This window comes from Nicotiana attenuata, chromosome 12, assembly GCF_001879085.1.
Source record: "Nicotiana attenuata strain UT chromosome 12, NIATTr2, whole genome shotgun sequence".
NCBI lineage: Eukaryota > Viridiplantae > Streptophyta > Magnoliopsida > Solanales > Solanaceae > Nicotiana > Nicotiana attenuata.
Genome location: NC_032000.1, coordinates 28,202,559 through 28,227,726, shown reverse-complemented (window position 1 = coordinate 28,227,726; position 25,168 = coordinate 28,202,559). Strand labels below are relative to the sequence as shown.

General features: G+C 37.2%; 1 protein-coding gene across 4 annotated transcripts in view; it reads left to right on the top strand.

The window, feature by feature from the left end:
• LOC109235489 (vacuolar protein sorting-associated protein 18 homolog) overlaps positions 1-25,168 on the top strand; it is a 56,072-nt gene that overhangs the window by 4,774 nt on the left and 26,130 nt on the right. For all 4 annotated transcript variants that reach the window (XM_019401621.1, XM_019401623.1, XM_019401624.1 and 1 more), the window contains 15 exons: positions 2,221-2,433; positions 2,547-2,686; positions 2,880-2,975; positions 3,808-3,875; positions 4,543-4,644; positions 4,907-5,051; positions 5,985-6,128; positions 6,221-6,340; positions 6,488-6,544; positions 7,260-7,319; positions 8,331-8,438; positions 13,153-13,295; positions 13,717-13,795; positions 20,377-20,439; positions 20,578-20,708. In XM_019401621.1, the coding sequence (XP_019257166.1) occupies positions 2,221-2,433; positions 2,547-2,686; positions 2,880-2,975; positions 3,808-3,875; positions 4,543-4,644; positions 4,907-5,051; positions 5,985-6,128; positions 6,221-6,340; positions 6,488-6,544; positions 7,260-7,319; positions 8,331-8,438; positions 13,153-13,295; positions 13,717-13,795; positions 20,377-20,439; positions 20,578-20,708 (1,669 nt within the window). The remainder of the gene's footprint in view (positions 1-2,220; positions 2,434-2,546; positions 2,687-2,879; positions 2,976-3,807; positions 3,876-4,542; positions 4,645-4,906; positions 5,052-5,984; positions 6,129-6,220; positions 6,341-6,487; positions 6,545-7,259; positions 7,320-8,330; positions 8,439-13,152; positions 13,296-13,716; positions 13,796-20,376; positions 20,440-20,577; positions 20,709-25,168) is intronic.

Sequence of the window (25,168 nt, the reverse complement as noted above, 5' to 3'; positions counted from 1 at the left end):
TTGAGGAGTTCAAATAGCAGTGATAGTAGTGAATCTCATGCAAATAATGCCTCCTCATAGATCACATTCAGAATCTGACGTGATGGTCTTTCTCATTCAATTCTTTCCCCTATTTGTATGTGTTTTTCTCTACCTTTTTTTTTCTTTCTTCTCTTTTACATAATGGAAGTGTTGAAAGCTTTCAAGTTGAGCTTATGAGGCAGATGATTATCACAGTCACAGAGTTTGATGTTGGCTGGCTTGATGGTCGACATCTTCTGATGGCGTTCATTTCGACCTATAATTACATAGGCAGAATGGGATTTGGGGGGGGGGGGGGGGTAGATGGTGTTCATCTCGACCTATAATTTTACATTGGAGGGAGGAAGGGGGGGGGGGGGGGAGAAATTCTGACTTGCCCTTTTAGCTACTTTTTTTATTAATAAATAATTACTAATTAGATTTTGTGACAAGAACGATTGACTGTGTATGAAGGTCTTTTAATTGTGAAAGCCTTCGTTTTTATATGGTTCTTAGAACACTATGTTAATGACTTGCATTAAATAAGGAGTCTGCTAAGTACTTCTGTGTGGTTGTGACGCTTATTTGCTTTTACGTTGCTTTTGGCAACAAAGACTCTTTGCTGTATTCTGATACAACTTCGTTCTCCTTTCTTTTGTAGAACATGTGCTTTGTGTTAGGTTGTTTTTTAGGTTTAAGGGAGAATTCACTATTTTAACCTATCAGAAAAAAGGAGCATTCACTATATAGCCTTTTGCATTTGTTAAGAATTGAATGCAAGAAATTCAACAAGTAGCTTTGATGCATTTTTGTATGAAATGGAGAGTAAATTTAGATATAAATGTGGGATAAGGCAGTATGAACATTCGACACCTACTGATGTGGCCTAATGCTAGGTGATTTCTTCCCATCTGTTTAAGTGTTGATGGATAGAGTCATCCGGTACTTGTGCAGGTCGCTACCGTAGCTGGTGAAGTAGTCAAGGTGCAAAGAATCTGGCCAAGACAAACGTTTGTCCCAAGAAAAGAAATAGAAAATAGGCAATAGCTCTTTGAAATCTATAATATAGGTCCTGGACTATATCTTAAAAAGTTATCCTGTCATGCTTCTTTGTAATTTAAACATCTTGACTGTTATTTTTTCTTCCTTGGCAAATATGATCTTTCTTTTTGGAACTTTTGTTTGAACTGAGAAAGACTCATTGAGATGCATTGCATAGTTTGAACTTGGTCTGCTTCTCTTTTGTGCAGAGAGAAATTAAACCTCCAATAGCTCAACATTATTTGCTTATCTACTTCTCTTTTGTGCAGAGAGAAATTAAACCTCCAATAGCTCAACATTATTTGCTTATAAAGCAGTGTTGTGAAGAGCGTGAAGCGAGGAAAAGCGACAACCCCCATTTAAGTGAAGCGAAATTTAAAAAAAAGTTTAAAATAAATACTGCATAACAGCACATATAATTGTAAGTAAATGTTCAATACTTCAATTAAAAAACTAAAGAGTAGCATCAATTGGGCAGAAACTGGAAAAATTGGGCAGAAATTTTCTGAAAAAAATTCGCCAGCATTTCGCCGCTTTTTGGACGTTTAGAAAGAAGAAGAAGAAGAAGAAGAAGAAGAAGAAGAAGAAGAAGAAGAAGAAGAAGAAGCAGAACATACCTGTACTGTTGAAGAAGAAGAAGAACAACCCTAGTTGATGCTTTGAGATTATTTCAGAAATCAGAAGTTGATGAAGAAGAGAAGAAGAAATCGCTGCTGTTTTCGAAGAAAAACCCTAGTCTAGCTGCTGTTGAAGAAGTCCAGACAGTGTTTACGGTTTAGAAACCTCGTTTTTTAATAAAATAGGGCTTGGGTTAATTTTAAACATAGAAGCGGACGCTTCTAACGCTTCTTCTCGCTTCACCGCTTCTCGCTTTTTACAGAGAAGCGGTCGCTTTTTCGTACCAAAGTCGCTTCTATTACCTGAAGCACTGTCCTTCACGCCTCGCTTCGCTTCTCACTTAAAGCGAGGAAGCGAGCGTTTTTTTAATCACTGTTATAAAGTAACGTAAAAATTGAGATTTATACATCTTCAGCTATGTGATCTCTGAAAATGTTTTCTTGAATCCAGTGTTGACTGTGATTAAGTGTTGGACCTCTACATATCTAAGCATATTATTTCCACTACTTGTATAAGATCTATAAGTGGAAAGAGGTTAATTATTTTTGACTATTTTTGCAGATATAGATCTTTCTGTTGGCAGGCCTGGGGAACAATCTGTTCATAAGGTTTTTGTTGACCCTGGAGGGAGTCACTGTATTGCCACTGTTATTGGCAGTAGTGGTGCCGATACATATTATACTCATGCTAAATGGACAAAGCCTCGAATTTTAAGCAAATTAAAAGGTCTTGTTGTCAATGCTGTTGCCTGGAATAGACAACATATAACAGAAGGTAGTCATCATGGTATCACCTTGTGTTTTCATACAAGATTTTGACGATTTACAGAAATTTCAGAATGATTGTGGTTTTCTTTTCTTCTTTTTAATTGTGGATGATGGTTTCAGCTTCAACTAGAGAAATCATTATGGGTACGGACGATGGTCAACTTTATGAGATGGCTGTAGATGTAAAGGATAAAATGGAGAAGTACGTAAAGTTACTGTTTGAACTTAAAGAACTACCTGAGGCTTTCACCGGTTTGCAGGTTCAGTACTTTGTAGTTTCTTTCTTCCTTATTTTCATCCCTTTAACTTCTTCCTTCAAAAAGGAGAAAGCATCCTCCAACTGGCTTACCTGTTTCCTTTTATATCTCGCTTCTTAATTTGATCATGTACTTCCTGTCATTTCATACCGAGATGATGTTAATGAAAGCCTGCTTTCCTTTCATCTCCTTGTAGATGGAAACAGCAAGTGTGCACAATGGTACCAGATTTTATGTGATGGCTGTTACACCTACTCGACTTTATTCGTTCACAGGGATTGGCTCGCTTGAAGTAAGTTTGTATCTAGTAGTAATCATTTCCACATCTTAACTGGCTCCTTGCCCTCAACATCTAACAAGCTACTTTCTTCCTTTTCTTTTCACTTTCTCTTTACCTGCTCGTTTTGCTACCGAAATACCCAGATAGCTTCTTTCTTAATTAAATTTCGGGTTTTTCTATATTTCTGTGCAATTTTCATAGTTATTATGTAGAATATCTTATATGTGTGACTGGAGTTCTTACTGGTATGGGAGTTCATCCTTGAAATCTGTATCAAGTATTCTAGCTATCCATACTGACGAATTGTACTTCTTTAGTTTGGAAATTTGAAATTATTGGGTTCTTTTATCTTGGGTACACTTTGCTACTGTTGCTGGCTTCCTTGACTTCTTTTGACTTCTTTGAACACTCAACTTGGTACGCTTTACTATCTTACTTGAGGTCTTCCTTTTCCTTCTTTATCAGTACATAGAATCTTGTTTATTGTTGAAGAAATTTTGACCACAATGTAGGACTTAATTTTATTTGTTCCCAACAGCTTTGCAGGATTAATTTGTACAAAAGCTGTTGATCTATTCCTTTGTCAGCTTTTCCTGTATACTTTATCGGCTGTAATATCTTGGGCTAGTATATTATCTCCATCAGTGCCTATATACACCAGCCCAATGATAAAAATTGTTAACATTTATTACACCTTTTGTGCCTTAACTCTCAATTGAGATACTGTTTGTTGGAGACTATCTCCTGTTATTATTGTAATAAAGTTTTGCTAGTTCATTGGCATATTGTGATCATAAAATGATTAATACATTTCAATTGAATTGATGCATTGTGGCTTGCGTAGGCTGTTTTTGCAAGCTATGTGGACCGTACAGTTCATTTCATGGAACTTCCTGGTGAAATACCTAACAGGCAAGTTCTTTACTTATGATATTGTCAAAAGTTGCAAGGAAAGGAAGTCTTTAACTTAAGCTTTTAGATGATCTAGAACCACATAATTCTACATGGCACTAAAGAAGGTGAAGCATTTTTCCAACCAGTTGAACAAATTGTCGTGAAGTCTGGGAGGAAAATGAAAAAGAGGCACCTTTCAGTCGGGGAACCATTTTATGCCTTCCAAAAACTTAATTTTACTGTTCATAGTAGAACTGACTTCATGTATCAAAAACATTTTGGTGCACAATCATGTTTTAATAGATACCTTCTCGTTGCATTCAAATATTTGCCACATCAAGAGAATGATTGACCGAACATTGCAAGTGATTTATGGAGGGGTTTGAATTTGGTTGATCAGACATATGTCAAGAGCTTGATACTTTGTCTTGGCATGGATTGACAAATATTCTCACCTGTGTTTCATCTGCACTTACACTTACTCTCCTTCACAGCGAGTAATGTTCCATCGTCATCATTGGTATAGCTGTCACAACTTTCGTCGTCTGTGAAGACGCTTTTAAGCTTGCACCATATTAGACTTGCTAAACTTTTTATGTATTTGTTCATTTGCAAGTACTTGCAGAAAAGGAAATATCTGTTCATTTGCAAATGATGTTTGAGTAATCAAATTCTCTTTTTTCAGTGAACTGCACTTTTTTATCAAGCAAAGGAGGGCTGTACACTTCGCATGGCTTTCTGGAGCAGGAATCTACCATGGTGACCTAAAATTTGGAGTGCAACATAGGTTGATCTACCACCTGTTGCTTATTCCTTTACTTTTTTGCTTTGTTGCAATCCTTTTTCTCATCTCCCATCCTTATAATATATAATATTCGTTTTTCCTTATCAAAAAATATATACTATTCGTTTTAAGCCAAAAAAGAAAACTATTTGTTTACATCTTGGTTAGTTAACGTTCAATATTTCTTTTTCAAACTCCACAGTTCTTTACTTAAATCACTTTGTTTTTTGATATTTTCTACAATTGTTGAAAACCTCATGTGTAGTTCGCCAAACGGGGATGAAAACTTTGTGGAAAACAAAGCTCTTCTGGACTACTCTAAATTCTCTGAAGGAGTTGAAGGTGTCAAACCTAGCTCTCTGGCTGTATCCGAGTTTCATTTCCTACTACTCATAGGTAACAAGGTTAAGGTGTGTTAATGGTATTTCCATGACTTTGTTCTTTTATCTACCTTTTAATATATCAAATTCGTGTTATCTGTTTTTAAAGTTGGAATTATGGTACATGCATGCCTTTGTCTCTATGTAATATATACCTTGGGCTTTATAAGGAGAAGTAAGATATATCTAGGCCTTTTTCTTTGCTCAAATGAAAGACAGGAATTGTATGAAATTTTTTCTTAGGTTGTATATGGCGTAATTACCTACCTTAAAAAGGAACCTGTAACTTAAATGGTTTGGAATTAATAATTTGAGTTATGCTTATATTCTTCCACTCGATGCTTCATGACTTCATGATATGAAACAAATATTGGTTTGTTACACATGAAGAGATAGGATGTAATTTCCCTTTTTGTTCCAACAGAAATGGTCAACTGATACAAATTCTTAGCAAGGCTAGCGACGATATCCTTAAATTTCTTTTGTGTACCTCTATTTTTCAGTGCTGGTATTGATGACTAAGTTTGTATATAATTTTGAGATTCATCAACTGTACATAAATCCTAAGTTGACATAAAAGGCTCCATTTGTTTCTTTTGGTAGTATCTGCTTTCGTCTGCTATTATCCATTAAATTTTAATATATTTTTGAAGAACATTTTGGAAGACCACTGAGGATGTCGTTTTCTATTGACTAGAAATCAACCTATAACAATGGGGGAAGATGTGATTGCATTGCATCCTTAATCCTTTCTTTTGCAATATCTATCTTGTTCTACATTGTTACATATGAGGATGAGAAAGGTCCTCCCTTTACCAAATTAAAGAAGACAGCGAAACAACGATTTAGGACAAGGGCAAGAACCTGAATGTGCAATTATTGAGCAAAAACACTTGATTCTGAAGGATGGACATTTCACCATTAAATACCTTGTATAGTTATGCTATGGTTTACGTCTTGTAGGTGGTGAACCGGATAAGTGAACAAATAGTAGAAGAACTTTATTTTGATCAGACACCTGACGCAGTTTCAAGAGGTATTTTTGGCTTATGTAGTGATGCCTCAGCTGGGTTGTTTTATGCATATGACCAAAATTCCATCTTCCAGGTGCGGTAATAGTTATTGTCTGAATCTTGTGTGATGTGGTAGTGCCCATTAAATTTCTGCTTCAGTTTCTGAAATTGACAATCTGAATTTAGGTGTCTGTAAATGATGAAGGCCGTGACATGTGGAAAGTGTACTTGGACTTAAAAGAATATGCTGCAGCTTTGGCTAATTGTCGTGATGCCCTGCAGAGAGACCAAGTTTATCTGGTTCAGGTCGCGGCTGATTTGGACTTATTCTTTTCCCCTGGGATATATGTTGCAATATTATCTCCTAAAATGTCATAAACAAAAGAAACTATATTGCTTGTGAGGCTGAATTTTTTCTTTTGGCTTTTTCATCATAGACCTAATGTGATGCAGGCTGAAGCTGCTTTTGCTGCCAAGGAGTTCCTCAGAGCTGCATCATTCTATGCAAAAGTAATTATTCTACTTATTTGTTTTTCCTTCATTTTGTGTTCTTTGTCATTTTCCACTTTAAGTGCTTTTCAAATCTTTCAGTTTCCATTTATGATCTGTTTTTTTTTTTTACTTTGCTAAAATTGATCCTTGTTTTCCAATTATTAATTTCCTTGCGACAAGCAAAAGGGATATTTCCACAAACTGCTGTAGCAATCAATGTCGATGTCTACTCTGTTTTACAAAGACCACCAGAAATTTCTTTTCTGATAAATATTAATACTTTCTTCAATAATACCCCGAGGGAAAACCAATAATCCTTCCTTAAGAAGGTCAGCTACAGATAATCCCTAAAAATTTTCATTAGTATCAATTTGATTATCATCTTGAGTATTTCCTTGTAAAAACTAATGTTCTCTGCATAAAAATTCTGTCCCTAACATTTTCAATACTATATCAATTTGATTATCGTCTTGAATATATTATTGCAAAAGTATTGATTATCATCTTGAATATTTCCTTGTAGAAGCCATGTTTTCAGCATTAAAATTTTTTCCCTTGGCGTAGATATTGCTTGAGGAAGAATGACATAAACGGTGTTGAGGCAGCTTCTCTTTTATGTCCCTTTTTTTTCTTTTCTTTTCTTTTACTATGTTTGATATAATTGGCTTGCTAGTAATCTGTATTTATTCCTGGAACTGGAGACCTATCTAACGCAAGGAAATGAATGTTGCAGATTAACTATGTGTTATCATTTGAAGAGATATCATTGAAGTTCATTAGCATAGGTGAACAGGTATGACTATTCTATCCGAGAACACTGACTTGTGGTGATGCAAGAATATTTTTTTTCCACTTATTGGAAACAAAGAAAAGAGGTTAAATTTATCTGAATTTGACCGATCTTGCTCATTTGAAGCAATGATCTGTAGTAGTAACTACACTCATATCTAAAAAGGAATATTACTTTCCCCACTGTTCCATTTTCAAGACACAGGTTTATTAGTCTGTAGAAACTTCTTAGAACTTTCATATTTCACATTTGGAGTCCGTTGCAGAGACTCATTATAGGTTACTGCATTTAGTGTTGCGTTACTTGTATGAAATTATTGCTTATGAAACCCAGACATAGCATACTGAATTTTTATTGGTCTATCAACTGTTAAAATACTAAACATATTGATAACATGTTTATTTTGATAAGGTAATAAATATTATTAAGTGAAGGGCGAACTGAAAACACCCGTATACAAGAGGTATACCCATGTTTATTTTACACAGTCTACACCAGGACTTGAGTGATGCTGTTGCTTTTGTCTACTGATTATAGAATAGATATTGCAGTATTGTTTTTGGAACTTCTTTGTACTGATGTCCTCTACCATCTTAGTGCTGGTTGTTAATGAAACTTTTTATTGTTTACTGATTAGAAAAAATTCTAGTAGTTTAGAACCATTGAAATTTAATTTCTCGTAATTGTCTTCTTGCTTAGTAGTCCTATGCATGTCATACTATGAAGCAATTATTCTTCATGAAGATAATGACCCTATCTTTGCATAGATATGCCATCCTATTTTTACAACAAATCTCTAGTTTCATCTTAGTTCTGATCCTTATTGCTGTCTTCATATCCAGCCACTATTAAATTTTGCTCATGTTATAATGAGAGGTATTTCTTGGTCTACGGCTGAAATTTAATTTTTTTTCAGTTTTCTGACTTGTAATATCTGGAACTTTGAAAAGAAAAACAGCCGCAAATAATTGAATTACTTGAAAATTTCAAGGATATAACACCCTTTGCTTGCAGGATGCATTGAGAACATTTCTCCTGCGGAAGCTTGATAATCTTTCAAAGGATGAAAAGTGCCAAATAACAATGATTTCCACATGGGCAACTGAATTATATCTTGATAAGGTTCATCTCTTTTTGAACTGAGCTTGTTTGATTAAAAGTTTGTTATTTTTCTTTTCCCTGGTTTCACCAACTGTAAATATGTTCTGAATGCTAGCCTTATAAATATCTTTGTTTCCAGTTCCTATTATGTGTGGATGATAGGTCTCCTGGATCATCCGATTTACAACATGTCTTTGCCACCTGTACTGGTGACTGGCACAGAGGTTGGAGAAAGTACTAAGTAATATTCTATAGGATATGGGAAGGTAAAAGAGTACCATCTTATTAATTGGAAAACAGTGACCTTCCTAATAAGGAAGGTTTAGTGGTTAGGAACTTGAGGGTATTTAGTAGAGCCATACTAAGAACTAGAATTTGGAAGTTCTTTGAAGGATCAAGCATTGCAGTCATTGTTTAAAAGATGGAGCCCAAATTGGGATAGAGAACCAAACAAATGATGCATCCACATGGAAAGCTCTATGAAGGAGTATAATGAAAGGTAAAGTAGGAACCGGTGTTAGAATCTGCTTCTGGAAGCAGAAATGGTCTGTGAGGATATGAGAAAGATTGGAAGAATGCTCGAGACAACTGTCTTATGCTTGAAGTCTGTTATGGACACACTTTACCATGTATGTTGTGCGTCTAATCAGATGTAGGACACTAGTCTTTACATTAATCCCTTTTTCCATATTTAACTAAGACTAACTTTCTAACAAACTGTGTGTTGATAAAAAACAACGGTATCTCTTGTAAGCTCTCTCTGATGGTTCATGGGTTCCCTATTTGATCTTGTAAGGAGAAGGACATTAACATTCCCTTTGCACTTTCCTTGGTTAACCATAGGTCCTTGTGCAGTTGTGCCGGTGAAAGGCATCAGATTGGAAAGCTCAAAATTGCATTGCCAGTGGAGTGTTTCATGATGGAATTAGCAGTAACAGTTCCAGCTCAGTAGGCCTGGTTTGGCCCAACCCGGTGGGTTCTGGTTTGGACCGTGAAAATGTAAAACAAACGTTGCCTAAGTCGGTTAAAGTCAGATTATGGGTGGTGACACTTTAGTGCTTAGATATGCGTCTCATCACCCATGAGCTCTCTCTTTATAAGAGCAGTACTAGACACCAACAGTAGTTGGTAAGCTGATAATATGTTGTTAAAAGACGTTCTGAATGAAGTTCTAGTGATCAGATATAGGAAATAAAACATTTACTAGAGTCATCTCCAAGCCGTCGTCGGGAGGGGGAGTCTTATTTACTTGCTCTTTCTTTATGGTGCAAATACATACCCGGATCAGCCTGGTTCTTCTCATGCCCCCCGGACGGGGCCTGCTCCCCATCCTCACCATTCTCTTGTCATACAAGAAAAGATTTCGCAGGATCCAATTTTTTCTGCTGTAGAGACTTGAGAGAAAACCAATGGAAAGACCTTATTTCGTCCCAGGAGTGGCGGTTAACAGTGCCATTTCACAAGAAAACTATTTTTAGAAAACTTAAAATTACATGTTTTCATATAAATGAAAATTTTAAGATAGAACACCCCTCAAACTTGTCCCAGACAGTTATACACCTAAACTTTGTGAGCGGCCTAATTCCCTTCTTCTTGTTCGAAGTGGAGCTATAACCGCTTGATACACCATATGGTAGAGAAAATGTCCTTGCTTGAGGCATGTGAAAAACTAAAGAAAGGAAAAAAAAAACTTATCTTCATCGGAGAATTTCCATCCTTCCCTGCTCGTTTCTCTTTGCCTTTGCTGTTGCTGGAAAACTCTGTGATTGGTGGACCCATTTCCTTCTCTCAGTTTCTCTACCGCTAATCACTCTTTCTCAAATTTATTTCTTAGTCGAAAAGCCAAAACTCTAGGCCTGAAAAGAAAAAAACCAAAACTCTGGATTTGAAAAGGGAAAAATCCAAAACTTTGCTCGTCGCTGGCCCAGTATCGAATACTGGTAATAATATCAGCAAACAAACGTTCTCCTGTGCTTCCAGACATGCTGAGCTCCACATATTCTTGTACAGTCAAAGAAGATCGATTCCGTAAAAGATGAGATCAGTAAATGACAATTCACTGATATTTCATCTTTGTGAGATCGTCAATATTGTACCGAGGGCATCTTTAGAGTATACCGAATCAGTATAGCTATCCTTCTTCTGACACAGCAACACAATTTGAAATAGTATAAAAAGTAAGTACTAAATAATTTAACGAAAGAGATTCTCATATTCACACAATTTAAGTAGATGCGAGATATAGAAATTTGCTTTTCGTAGTTGTGGAAGCAGTTTTGTTGTTGGAATCCTTTTTTAAAGAAGTTAATGGTCGAGTAAGAAATAAGAGTAGTAGATCATATTCGATGAAAGAAAAAATCGAATAATTGGAATCCATAGTGCAAGCTCCGTATTCATTGGACCCATCTCCTTCTCTCCTTTTTGCTAATTATATGACGCTCTCTCAAATCCTTTTTTTAGTCGGAGAATTAATCTCTAGATTTGAAAAGGGAAACCAAAACTCCAATCCCAAAAAGGAAATTACCCGAAGTGCTAGCAAACTCCATTGTCGGCAAACCAATCTCCTTCCCTTTTTCTATACCCAAAACACCTCTCTTACTCCCTCTCATCTCCTTTTCTTCTACCAAACTCTTAAACTCCATGTCTGAAAGGAAAAGCTTGGTTGGTTAACCAAAACTCCGGCACACATCCATTTTTCGAGGAAGAAAGAAAGATGAAAAAAGTCTTCAACGGGATATACACGTGACGGCACGTAGATAGCCTACCACAAGTCTGCTTGTCCATGCTTCACTTTGGACAAGTATAGAGGTCATAGGCGCTTAATTTAGATTTGGGATTTTTTAAATGTTTTTTCCCATTTTTTCTTCCTGTAATTAGCTTAAATATAGTTATTTGAATTCTTTTGTCCTAATAGTCATTGTTTGTAGTTATTTTTAATTGTATTACATATGAAATCTTTTCTTAGCGCCATTGTTCGTTAAGGTCCACATGTTAGTTCAGCTTTGTGCTTAAAGCCTCAATAAAATTTGTCAGTTTTTTGGTGCTTTTTGCTTTTTACTACTTTGGTTCATTGGTGAAACCCTTGAGAGTGGGGGCTGATAACATGCGATTTGCGTTTGACAAGTTGCATTCTTTTTAAGTTTTTGTTAGCTTCAGCCTTTAGTAGAACCAAGAGGTTACGGGTCAAGCCGTGGAAACCTCTTGCAGAAATGTAAAGTAAGATTGTATACAATAGATCCTTTGTGGTCTTGATCTTTCTCAAGCGCCGTGTATAATGGAAGTTTAGCACACAATGCTGTCCTTTTTTAGCCTTTAGTAGGACCTACTGCGGTCAAGTTCTGGATCTAACCCTGCTAAGCCACGGGCTAACTTCTGAGTCATTGTTAATCATTTTTGTCACTTAACAAGTCTTTATATCAAATAGAGTTACTAAGCTAGTTATTGCTAGAGTTCTAGGTCGTAGGATTAAGAGTGGAAAAGTAACTGGGGTGATGACTAATCACCGTTAACAAACTCAGAAGAGAATAAGCACTCTAAATGGAAAATGTATGTGGGATACGGAGCGTTTAATTATATTTAAATGCTTTGGTTTTGGGTGTTAAAATGTTATCGTCCCACTCTCGACAAATAACAGATGTATTGTGTCTGACACTTGTAATTTGGTGTGTCTCGTATTCATCAGGTCATCCAAATCATTTATATATTTCTTTCCTTCTCTTATTTTCTCACATGATGTCAAAATCTCTATGATCATAATAGAGACTAAGTAACTTTCAAGGTTTCACCTATTGGCTGGTCGTTCGACAAATGTATTTCTTTTTTCACTCTTCTTATATCTTTCGGCGTCTGCTTTGAGTATCTAAATATGCATCGATAGCGAGCTCTTTTTTCTTGTACAAAATACATACTCCATATTTTAATTCTGGAATTGTACTAAATTACTAAATTGAGTTGGATTAAACTTTTGTTTTGTAAGAAAGTGTTTCTAATTCTAGTGGCAGTTTTCAGAATATGAAAATTCGTCTAGTATAATTGCAAATGAATGATGTACTTTTATGATATTAGTAAAATTATTGAAGTTTTATACTTTGCTCCAAGTTGTCATAATTATTAAATTTTTCGTTCGATTGGTTTGTCTACATAAATGAAAAAGATGAATAACCCGAACCGAAACTCAAAATAGATCAAACCGACCAAATATATACCATATTTGGACCGTATAAATTGCAACATATCTATGTTCTAAGCACTGGCACTTGGAACTCCAAATTCTGGATCCGCCTCAGCGCTTCAGCATTGAATCTCTCCAAAACCTCTTGGTTGGACTTTGATTGTTTTTGGCGACTTTCTGTTATTCAGACGACTATTTATTTTTCTATGTTTCTCCATCTCGAGTTTGAGGATGGAAGTTATAATGTTCATTTTTAATCGGATATCAAAATCTAGAATGTTTAAATATTAAACTTTAAGTTAGATATTGTCATTTTTACAAGTATCATGTATGTATTGTGTCTGACACCTATATATTGGTCCGTCATTCGTACCAAATGACTAAATCATCAGTATCTCTCTTTTTTGCTCTCATAATGTGATATGAGGAAGCTGAACATTATGGAATGATTCCACTTATCCGTCTTCAGATCAAAGTGTATTGTTAAGTGATTACATGGTGGCTGTTATTTGAACATAGATGATTGGCCTTTTCTAGATTTGATTTCGTACATCTTGTTTGCAGATCAATCGGCTGCTTCTGGAAGATGACAGTGCATTGGACAGTAATAATACCGAGTACCAATCACTCATCAAGGAGTTTCGTGCTTTCCTAAGTGACTGCAAGGATGTATTGGATGAAGCAACCACAATGAAGCTACTAGAAAGGTAGCTTATCTGGCAATTGATCTCTTGCTTAGTTTAGAATCTGATTCTTATAAATTTTTGCTCTTTTCAGTCCAATTACTCATCTTTTTTATTTCCTCCTCCGAGAAACATAGTACGTATTTTTCATATCATGCTAATTGCTGATTCTACAAGTGAGCATGTCATAGTCTCACCTCGCATACGTGTTTGGCATTTTAAGTGCTGTGACCCGCAACCTTTTTCAGGCTGAGATCTCATGAAACGATATGAAATCTATTGTTATCTGGGGAAAAGAAAGAACTCTTTAGAAAGAAGGGACTCTTTCTTTGTAAAAGTTCAATGTTCTTCCCTTCATATATCTGTCATTTGTTCCTTCCCTAATATGTTGTAGTAGTTTTTGGCTGACCTTTTGTCCTCTATGTTGTTATTTTTTCTGTTGTAGCTACGGTAGGGTTGACGAGTTAGTGTTCTTTGCTAGTCTAAAGGAGCAATACGAAATTGTGCTTCACCACTACATTCAGGTTTGTTCTTTTTATGTATCTTTTGAGATGCTGGTTTACTTCATTGGCTTGTCTTTTTTCATTTGTTAAATAATTTCTTATCTCCACTTTCATGCTGTTCTTTATTTTTGTAAGGGGTTGCCAGAGGAATGTTTATGATTTTGGATACTTGTCTTATTTTCCCTTTGTTTGGAGAAAATTATTTCCCTCCACAATCAGAGGTGGAATGTTGTCTTTCATGGTAGAGTTTCTTCCTAGATCTGGTGTATAATAGAATTCTCGCAAGTATTCCTGTCGGATGTCATTAGATTGAAACGGCAATCTTATTATTGGGGCTTCCTCGTGTGGGGCTTTCAACTATTTTATGCAATGAGAGATATGAGATATTCCCCTTGACCTATGTGTTATTCATGAGGTCAATGTCAAGAGATAAACTACGGCCACTATGAAATCGTTTATAGTGCTCTCTCCGCTAATCCATAAATTATATGTGAGGATGACTTTCTTCACAGCTTGGCTAATGTCCTCAGAGGTAGTCAAACATGACATTGAGAAGACTTGAGATGAAATATTTGAATGCAGGAAACATTTCATTAGTACAATTTGGTCGAGGATATAAGTTCCTGGGGTGCTACCACTTAATTGGAGCTATGATCAGAAGCTAAAGGTAAGATTTTCTGAAAATGGAGCAGTTTGGAGCATGTTTATGGTACCATATGTTGTTCAGAATTTCTAGCGTTCAGTGGATTTCCTTGTGGTTCAAAATTAACATAGGGTAGGTGGACATGGCTCCAAAGCATGAGGATTTGTCTGGCAGGTGATTGGCTGGCAACTGGTGATGAGCCAGTTTTCTGCGTCCATGAGTTATGTACAGGTCAAATGAGGAAAGCTTGGCCAGTGGATCACCTCTATCTTCAACTCTTCAGAGGACTAAGGTTATGATGTTGAAGTTGACGGATAGGTTAGTGAATATTAGATTGGAATTCTTGAACCGACCGCTACCTGGAAGTAAGTTTGGAGATGTGGATTTCAAATTCTGACCAGTCACGAGTAATGAAGTACTGAAATTGACCATTTTAGAGTATAAGTTTGCATCTTTAACTGGATGCATTTCCTATTCTGATAGAGAGTTCCAGTTAGCACGGCATGAACGGGATGGCTGTAGTTGCAATCGGGTGTCCGGGGGAATTCTTTGATGTGAGAACATAGGTTTCAATTGTTACGACAAAATGATTGCTAACCATTCAACTATCCTGATTTTGGGAATCTATATAGCTCAATTTAGCCATACTTTTTTAAGGAGAATATTCCCCACTCGGAATTGTTGGAGATTGGATATGGGAAGAATTATTGGATGTGAGCGATCTTTAGGATCTACCAGAGTGCACTCATTGATATCTTAGAAAAAGTTAACAATCACAGCACACTAAAACCAATCTGGGAAGTTTCGCTCTTCTTCGAGGATTTTGAGGGGCTCGACTTGCCTCTGCAGAGGACATGCTTATTAAACCACCTTCTCCAGAATAGATGCAATTGATTTCTTTGCCAGTTGTTGAGTTTGGAATTAATATCATGCTGAATGTGGGGATTGGAACAAGAGTTAATCGTAATGTGAAAACGCAAGAAGAAATATGTTGTAGAAATTCAGCTGTTGGGGTCTTGTCAGATCAGTAGGGAGGACAGATTTTGTTTTTGTAAAAAAATTAAAGCTACTAAAAGAAAACATCAAAAATTTAAAACAAAATTGTTTTCTGCTAGTAGCATTTGAGGATAAAGATACTTTGGATGAGTTGCACATCTTTGACTTTATTGAGCAACATAGGTCATCTCTCATCTGATAGAGAGAATTTGGAGAGACGAACAGAAAATATTGCTAAACCCAGTGTTATCAAAGGCGCAAAGCGCAAAAAAGCTCTAAGGTCAGTTGGGGCTTTAAGCACAAAGCGCAAATAAAGTGTTGGCTTTAATGAAGAAAGGCGCAAACGGAGAAAAACTACAGATATATATGTGTAGTCCAAGACTAATATCTATAAACGTGAATACCAAATATATGAACAAAAAATTAAAGAATAATTACGATAAAGTAAAATATCAATTGTTTAGTGTCGCCTCTTCCGAATTACGCCCATTGACAAGGAAAAATATGCCTTAGAGCCTTGATGACAACACTGAAGCGCCCGCTAAGCGAGGCGAAGCGCTCAACATGTTTTGAGCCTCGCTTCAGGGCTTAAGCGCGCCTTTGATAACACTGGCTTAACCAAGTGGCATATGCTAATAAGAGGTACCATGAAGGCAGATGTTAGAGGGGCGGGCCCATTATCCACCGAGTTTCGAAGGCTGCAGTTGGTCCAAAGGATCGGCCCCAGACGGATTTCTCGGTCATTAAAAAAAAAAAAGGCAGATGTCCCGTCTCTTTGGCTAAATGAAGGATATTGGAGCACCTGACTTATCCATAAGATTACGAGTTCTCGCTGCCAATTTAATACTCCCTCTGTCCCTTTATGTGGCACTTTCCTTTTTAGTCCGTCTCAATAAAAATAACACATTTTTTATTAGTAACAATTCAACTTTAAGTTTTTCTTTTTATCCTTAATGAAATGATTTCTAGCCTGTTTTGCATCACAAGTTTCAAAAGTCTTCCTTTCTTTCTTAAACTTCGTGTCCAATCAAACACCTTCAGGTAAACTTGGACGGTGAGAGTAGCATCTGATAGCTCTGTATAACTGGACAAGTATGGAGGATACAAAGGTAATGATTAAGAGATCTTACATATTTACCAAAAGCTGATTGAGGAAATCTTACTTAAGGGAGTCAAGTCCATCTCTACTTTTGTACACTTGCAGTATCCCCTTTGTGCTGAAGTTTTTAATACTAAAAATTTTCCTTATTAGAAAGCTGTTAGGGGAAATAGTGTTTGGACCTCTCGGAGACGTAGTATTATCAATAGAGGAAGGGGAATCTGTATCGCATTCGGAGACAACTCCTCTCAGGTTTCGGATACCAAGAATCGATCTAGATATTGAGTCCTCCAACATGGGCCAAGTGAATCTGGCAAAAGAAGACCAATAAGAGAATGGTGTTCTATAAATTTCGAAAACTCCTCCATTAACCTAGGCATCACCCTGCAACCAACCCTTTCCCCCGGGTCCTGGGAATCTAATAGTGTTAAAGTCCCCTCCCAGCATCCTGGAATATTCCTTTCCCTCAAAACACCCACCATCTCATCTCAAAAAGTTATCTTAGACCCTTGCCCACAGGACTATACACATCTGGAATCTCCACTCCATCCCATTTCCCATATTTCTAAATCGCGCTGCTAACATGAGCTCGCCTTTCTTCACCTCCATATTCTCTAACTTCTTTTCATCCCAAAGTAAAAGTATTTCTCCAGCGCTCCCCCTAGCAGGTATAAAATCATATTTTACCCATCTCCTCCTCACACATTTCTCACAACAATATCCGACGCCGTTCCCATTTTAGTTTCCTGAAAAGACTGTGACGCTACCCCATCATTCTCTAATCTGCACCTTGATGACAGCCCTTTTGTTCGAGTCAGTTATCCCTCTAAAACATTTCAACTAATGATTTTAATATCCATCAAACAAAACTATTTCTTTCCCCACCTCCTTTCCCCTTCCCATCTCCTTATTCCTCCTATCGTAGACACCATATTGCTCTCCCCTTTTTGTGTCGCACTCTAGTGCCTCTTCCCCTCTTAAAATTTTGTTTTCTACGCCTACATCTCCTTTTGACTCTTGTTCTGTTACTCTATATCAAGTAAGTGTCCAATAACTGTATCCACCTTTCCTTCTAATGAAACTCCAAAACATCCCAAAGCTGGGACAAGTGAGTTCGCCGCCTGCCCTCAACTATCAACTTGTTTTTGCTGCTCCTCCACCACCCCATCCCTTTCTACCAACCCCTGATCTCCTTGCTCCTTAAATGACACTTCTTAGTGCCCGACCATCAGAAAGTTCAACAATATCGACTTTTTAGTGACTGCCAAGAGACATTTTGCATGGGTTTTGACCTAGAAAAATAAGTATCCTGCTTTGAAAGACATCTTCCAGCACTTTTCAGCTCTTCCTTTCTTTTACCTAAGCCTGTCGCTCTTTCTGAAATTGAAGAAATAAAGGTTATGTGGCTTTCTTTGCATTTTTGGCTTGTTCCAGTCCCCACCAACTTCGGACGACCCTTTCAACTGCCTCGCAACTGCTGCCTGGCTTACTACTTGCGTGAGGAAGTGAGCCCATCGAGTTTGGACACTCTCTTGAGCCTCAAGACACTTCCCTTCACCTTTCCCTTTGATTGTACTCCATTAATGGTCATCTATGACCTCTACCATGCAGTGCCATGGCTTTTACTGGTGCTATCACTGCCTAGTGCCTAATAGTGATCATCAATCAGTGACACTTCCGTTCTGGGGGGGATTTCCGGGGGGGATATACTTTGGACCGGTCGGCCCAGATGGTTCCTCACGGTTAAAGCCAAAGTTTTCAGTGAATCGCTTCAAAATTTCCTCTAAATGGTTCACTAATCCTGGGGTATTGCTGTCCTTTCATTTTTATTCTATGTTTAATTTTTACCAATTTGAATTCCCCCTCCCCCACTTCATTCCAATCAACTGTTACCGGCTTGAACACCATATTTTTTCAGCTAGACAATCCGTCCTTCAAATTATCTGAACTCCGACTGTTCTCCCCCATACGATCCCTTCACTTCCTCCATTCCTTCCTTCCGTGCACCTTCCCATTAAGCATTAAGCACCTCCGGCTCAAATTCGGAAAGTCATAACCAGTAACAGAGTTCCCTAGTCACCACCACCATGGATACTGGGAATTTTTCCCCTTTCTTCACAAAAACTCACTCTGGACATATCGTTCATGCTCCACAGATATCCCCCACCCTTCTAAACAAGTCCACACTCCACGTGTGCGCCGGAACGCAGAAAATATTCACTGCAATAACACCTTCGCATACCCTTCTCTACACAGCCTACACCTTCTGACAATCTCTCCAGCTTCAAATACTCCCATTTCATCCATTTTTGGACTTCTTGAAAACCCTCTAGCTTCCCTTCTAAAATCTAAAAAAGAAAGTACAGTCCTGCTTTGATGTTAACCCCGTTTTCATTCGCCAAGCTTCAGCTGTCCAGTCTGAGATCATCTCTGAAGAACCAACCCACCTTGCAAGTTACTCACTAAGAAAGTTCTCAAAAGTATTTTTTTTATCTCTGCGTATTCATTTGGATTCTAAACCGGCTTCGACTTTCTGACAGCTTTCTTCCATGTCCAGAGCTGGCCACGTCAAGACATCTTTATAAAACTAAAGGTTGAATTTCCTTGCTTCTATAGAGAAGTAGGAGTCTCTTTCACTCTCTAAGTCCAAAGTTCGCAAATGATTTGTCGGTCGTGAATGTTTAGATTCAGAGTTAGGTGCGAGTACTTGGGGGTAATTTGCGCGTATGACTTTTAGTTCAGTTTTCTCTCAAGACTTAAATATACTGCTAAGAATTAGATTTAACATTGAATGGGTCCCAAGGACCTATTTCACATTTCAAGAGTATGATTTCTGATCCTTCTCGTAGGGAGTCGTTAACGTATCTTTCTCTTCATACAGTTGTATGCAACGTGGTGATCTACTCTCTCTACCTTGCTTTTTATTATTGTCATGGAATGCTTGAGAGTGGGATGTCGATAAGGTCGTGGAAGTGGGTGGTTAAAAGGCATAAGAGTTGGTGCAGATTTAGAATAGTTACATGTTTTTTTTAACGATACTATGGCATACTGTGAGTTGGAAGAACATTGAGATTTGCTAGTAGTACCCATGTTTTGAGGTTGTACTGGAGCTTCAGAGCTACTGTTCTTCTGGTAGCCTCTTACTTTCAGAGAATGAACCTTGTTATACTGTTAGTAGTGTACTCTGCCATGGTGCTCTCTTCTTCGGGTTATACTCTTAAATGTGCAGATGAAATGGAGTGATATTTGCATTTTGCTTGGACTTCCCAGTCTACACTCATTTTCAATGGACTCCTCTGGAGAATGTTTGATGCATATAACACGTATTTTGTTTACTGATTCCTCTACCTTTTTACTTGTATTATCTTTGGAGATCTCGGTCGAACCCCACCCCAACCTCATATGGACACTTACATTCTGAACCATTCACTAACATCACAGCAAAAATGATTAAAACATTTATAGTTCCTACAGTAAATAAATAGCTGCGCAGCAGCTACAAAATAGGAGTTATAAGGTTTTCATGAGGCTGATCTTGGGCCGCCATCCAAGCGCGAATATCTTTGTTTAAGAGAATATTTTTGGTGTAGAACGTCTCAAATTCAGGATCTTCCGCTGCACGAATTTCCTGAGAAACGAAGTTTCTTTCTTTGAGATTGCAATAGGCATATAGCATGAACTTCTGTCAACTTGCATGCTTCTGCTTTATGCACACTTATGAATAAGACCAAGGAAAGAAAAATAATTCTTGGATCTTTTTGGATGCGTTCTGCATTTTGTGCTCATAGTAACACTAACTTGGTGCATTAGTTGAATGTTGGCGTGAAACCTAATTTGTCTTTCTTTTTCCATGTAAATACACAGCAAGGAGAAGCGAAGAAGGCGTTACAGGTTCTTCAGAAGCCTAATGTTTCAACGGAACTTCAGGTATCGTTAAAAACTATTAAGTAGTAATTATGTTTTGAATCTACTGTAAAGCACCATGCCTACTTGGCTGAGAACTTCTTAGCCGGAATTTGTGAAATTTTTATTGCTTGAAGTGATGATTCTTTTGTTCTGTTACAGTACAAGTTTGCGCCAGACCTCATCATGCTTGATGCATATGAAACTGTTGAGTCATGGATGACCACTAAAAGTTTGAACCCGAGAAAGCTCATTCCTGCAATGATGCGTTATTCAAGTGAACCACATGCAAAGTAATGTGCATCTCTACCTCACATCAAGCTCTGTGATGTTCTTCTTACTGACATGTTCTCCATGACCTTTCGCTTTTATGTGATACGTTTTTTTTTTCATTTTAGTTGTATGTTAGTTTTGTGGAGAGGGGGAAGTTGAATTGGATTCTTTTCCATGTATGACCTACTTTAGTCCTTAAAGAGTTGTCATGTCACAAACGTGCATATAATGTGCGTCCTAGCCTATCTTAGTTTACTGATGCTTCAACTTCGATAATCTTTCCTTTTAGGAGACCTTATCTGATTTCTTGATGCAAGATGAAGAAGACCTAGAATCCAAGAAATCAACAAGTACAAGAATCCATTTAAGATTAGGATTTCTTTTTCATAAAGACTAGGATTTCTTATTTCCTCTTTTAGTAGGATTATATTTGTAGTTCTAGTTAAACTTGGAATGATAGTTGGTATCCCATTCCTACTAGAATTCCTTTTCCTATTTTAGTTAGAATGGGCTTTTCTTAACCTTATTCTTAGTCTAGCTAATCTCATCAATTTTACAATATTGTAAGGCCTATTTAAAGGGCTCAATATGCTGAAAATAAAGGCGGGTGATTAGTTTTTCTAAGCTCTTGCTTCAAAAACGTGTTTTCTCTTTTGATTGGCTCGTTTTTCTTTATTCAACGCTTCTTGCAATCTTGCAGGATTGAAGAACGTGTGGGTAAGGTTCTTTTCATCTTACATTCTTCTTACGTGAGTTTGAGAATATTTTCGCTAGTTTTGTGAAAAACTTTAGCGGGATGCTTTTGTTTTTGTGCTTGAGAGGTGCGAAACCTTGAAAGTACATCAATTTGGTATCAGAGCATAGGTTCCAGTTCTGAATTCTTGGTTTGCTATCTTATTCGTCATGTCACCAGACAAGCTAGTAGCAAGTTCGGGATTCTCTCTTATCGTTCTTCAATTAAAAATTCAAAAATTAAGAACTACAGTCTTTGAACGAGACGATGAAGAAATTAAAGTGCAGCTAAATGGCCTGACGTAATCAATGGAGAATTTGATTGAATTAGTTGAATGCTTGGTGGTTCAAAATCAGCCACCAAATCTATTACAACGCCCACTACCTCCACCACCACGACCACCTTCCCCACCACATAACATACCAATGCTATCACCACGTTTACCACTTTTATCCACCACTTCAACCATAAAGAACAAGATATATGGAGCATGTTGAAGAGGTTGAAGCTGACCAAGGCGTAAGAGTACCAAGGTCCCATGCCCAATATGATAAATATACAAATAATCAAGGGCGTGAAGAGGACGACACTGATGAAGACCATTATCAAAGAGACCAGAAACATGCATTGGATTTACAAGTTGAGGATTTACCTCCAATGTTTTGTGATGATCCTTTGGAGTATCCAGCCATGTGTGTCATTGACTTTCCGCCTTTCAGAGATGCTCAACACAATATTGACTTGATTGTTGACGCTGTTATTTCAAACAAGTCAGCATACTGCGTTAATCCTAAAGTCCATAAAAATATGCATGAATAAGAGGAAGGATTACCTAAAAATGAGTGGATAATGGAGAGTTTGAGGTATATTAGAGAAACAAGATGTCTTCACCTCATAAGTATGTATGGCCATCATCAAAGTGACTGTTGGCGTAGAAGCATAGCAATTGATGCAGTCTCAAGTAGAGCGTTGATCTCTATGCTTAATTCAAAGCTAGACATGGAGTTGGCTAAGTTTCATTTAGTTCTGACATCAATAACTTCATATTGTAAGTTGAAGATTTAGAGTCAACATAGAAAGATTACATGGAGAAGACTTGGTAAAAAGTTGAAACTTAGAAAGTAGGATTTAGTTCGATCACATTCTAAGTTTTCTTACTACGTGAAGAAGCTCTATGATAAGCTAGCAAGATGTAATTTAAAACCTAGTGAGCATTGAGTACCTATTCTTTACTATAGCAATCTTGCGCCATCTATGGAAATTGTTAGACTCGAGGACGAGTCTTTTTCAACCAGGGGAGAATGCTGCAAGGTCAAGAAGGCCTAGAATCCAAGAAATCAACAAGTTCAAGAATCCATTTAAGATTAGGATTTCTTTTCCATAAAGATTAGGATTTCTTATTTCCTCTTTTAGTAGGATTATATTTGTAGTTCTAGTCAAACTAGGATTGTTAGTTGGTATTCCAATCCTACTAGAATTCCTTTTCTTATTTTAGTTAGAATAGACTTTTCTTAACCTTATTGTTAGTCTAGTTCAATTAGGATTACTTTTCCTTAACCTCTTCAATTTTACTCAGTGTAAGGCCTATTTAAAGGACTCGAAAATAAAGGTTGGTGACTAGTTTTTTTAAGCTCTTGCTTCAAAAATGTGATTTCTCTTTTGGTTGACTCGTCTTTCTTTATTCGACGCTTCTTGCAATTTTGCTGGATTGAAGAAGGTGTGGGTAAGGCTCTTATCATCTTACATTCTTCTCTCATGAGTTTGAAGTACGCTTTCGCTAGCTTTGTGAAAATTTTTAGCGGGGTGCTTTTTTCTCTTTTCTTTGTGCTTGAGAGTTGCAAAGCCTTGAAAGTACATCATTTCTGTTGATGTTCCTATTTCACTTCCTTTCCTCCGTGGGGATGCATAGGTTTAGAAGTTTCCTTTAACTGATAGGTCAATAGCAAGTTATTTTTAGTGGAGTTTTCTCCGCTTCTTGAGCAAATGGGATGAGAGGGAGGGCAATTTTGATAGTCAACTAAACCTTGGCTACAGGGCACGGGTGAGGATTATATATTTTTTCCTGGCATTGAGACTACGTCTATGACTGATTGTCACTAATCTATTGTTTCTAGGACTATGTTGTGTTATTTTTTCCTGCAAATTGGTCTTAACATAGATTAAGGTCTAATGACTTTGCTTCAATTGATTAGCATCTAATTGATTTGAACTCCTAGTAACCACGTAAAAATAGCACGCTCTAGCCAGTTTTCAGACTGGTCATTCAAAAATAGCCAGCGTTTACCAAGTCAATGAAAAATAGCCACTATTTTGCTGCAACAGAGACCGGTCCAGCATAATATACTGGAGTTCGGTGCACCTGTGTATGAACTTCCAGCATATTATGCTGGAACTCCAACACACGGAAAGTTCCAGCATAATATACTGGAGATTCGAGCACTTGTGTATGAACTTCCAGCATATTATACTGGACCGGTATACTTTGCTGGAACTCCAGTATATTATGCTGGAGTTCTAGTGTACTTATGCTGGAACTCCATCATATTTTGCTGGAGTTCCAGCATACTTATCTTGGAACTCCAGTATAATATGCTGGAGTTCAAGTATACTCATGCTGGAACTCCAGCATAATATACTGGCGTATTTTCCGGGTTTTGAACAGCGTTTTCGCTCAGATTTATTTTTACATGAAAAGTGGCTAGATTTCGATTACTTTTGAAACTGGGCTATTTTTGAACGACCACTTGTAAATCTGGCTATTTTTGAATTTCTCTCCGTAACCACAAGTGACATCTATTTGTTATATACGAAAGATAAATAAACAAATATTTAAAGTTTTCCCTTTTCAACTACTAAATCTCTTACAATAAACCCTTGTGGTCTGGCCCTTCTCCGGACCCCCTGCATAGCGGGAGCTTAGTGTACCGGGCTGCCCTTTTGTTTCACACAATTTAACATGGGACAGGAGTAGGTAGAGTCTTGGTTTGTGTCCGACTGTCACTCATTACCAAAAATTTCAGGTGCTTCCCCAAGAAAAGCCATCTGACATGTTCATTAAGTGCATGTTGCAGTCTAAACGAATGAGATTGCATAGAGTAATGTCCTTGTATATTTGTCTGTATAATATTGCTTTATTTGTAACTACATTCCAATCCTACTGGTTATGGGATGCCATTCAGAAAGTTGTATATTCTAATCAATAAGAAGTAAAGATAGAATTCGCAACGACCTTACATCCTGGTATTTTTGGAGGTTTATTTCTCCTGTCTACTCTTGTCTCTCCTGTTGTGTGAGAAAACAAGAAAATAGAAGGATAAATGATATATTGATGACTTGTTTATACAATATTTCATATTTTTATGTGTTAGTCACAACAAATATACGGTATTTGTCCATGTGGCAAAATTTAATTTTAGAATTTAACCCTTTAGTATTTTACTATAATAGTCTAACACTATTGGACAATAGTAAAAGGAATGAGTATTCATATGCTGACCCCAACATGCCTCGGTTCCAAACATATTCCTGAAGCAAGGTGGGCAAATCTACCTGAGTTTGCATACTCTGAAAACTCAAAAACAAGCGATCAAACGAAAACTTGCCTAAGGATGTGTTTGGAAAGCTACATGGAATTGGATTGTAATTACACAATTTGGCTTGTTTATTTGGCCAAGTACTTGGTCAACATTGAATTGGTTGTAATTAAAGGAGTGCAATTACAACTCCAACTCCCGCCGGGGGGGGGGG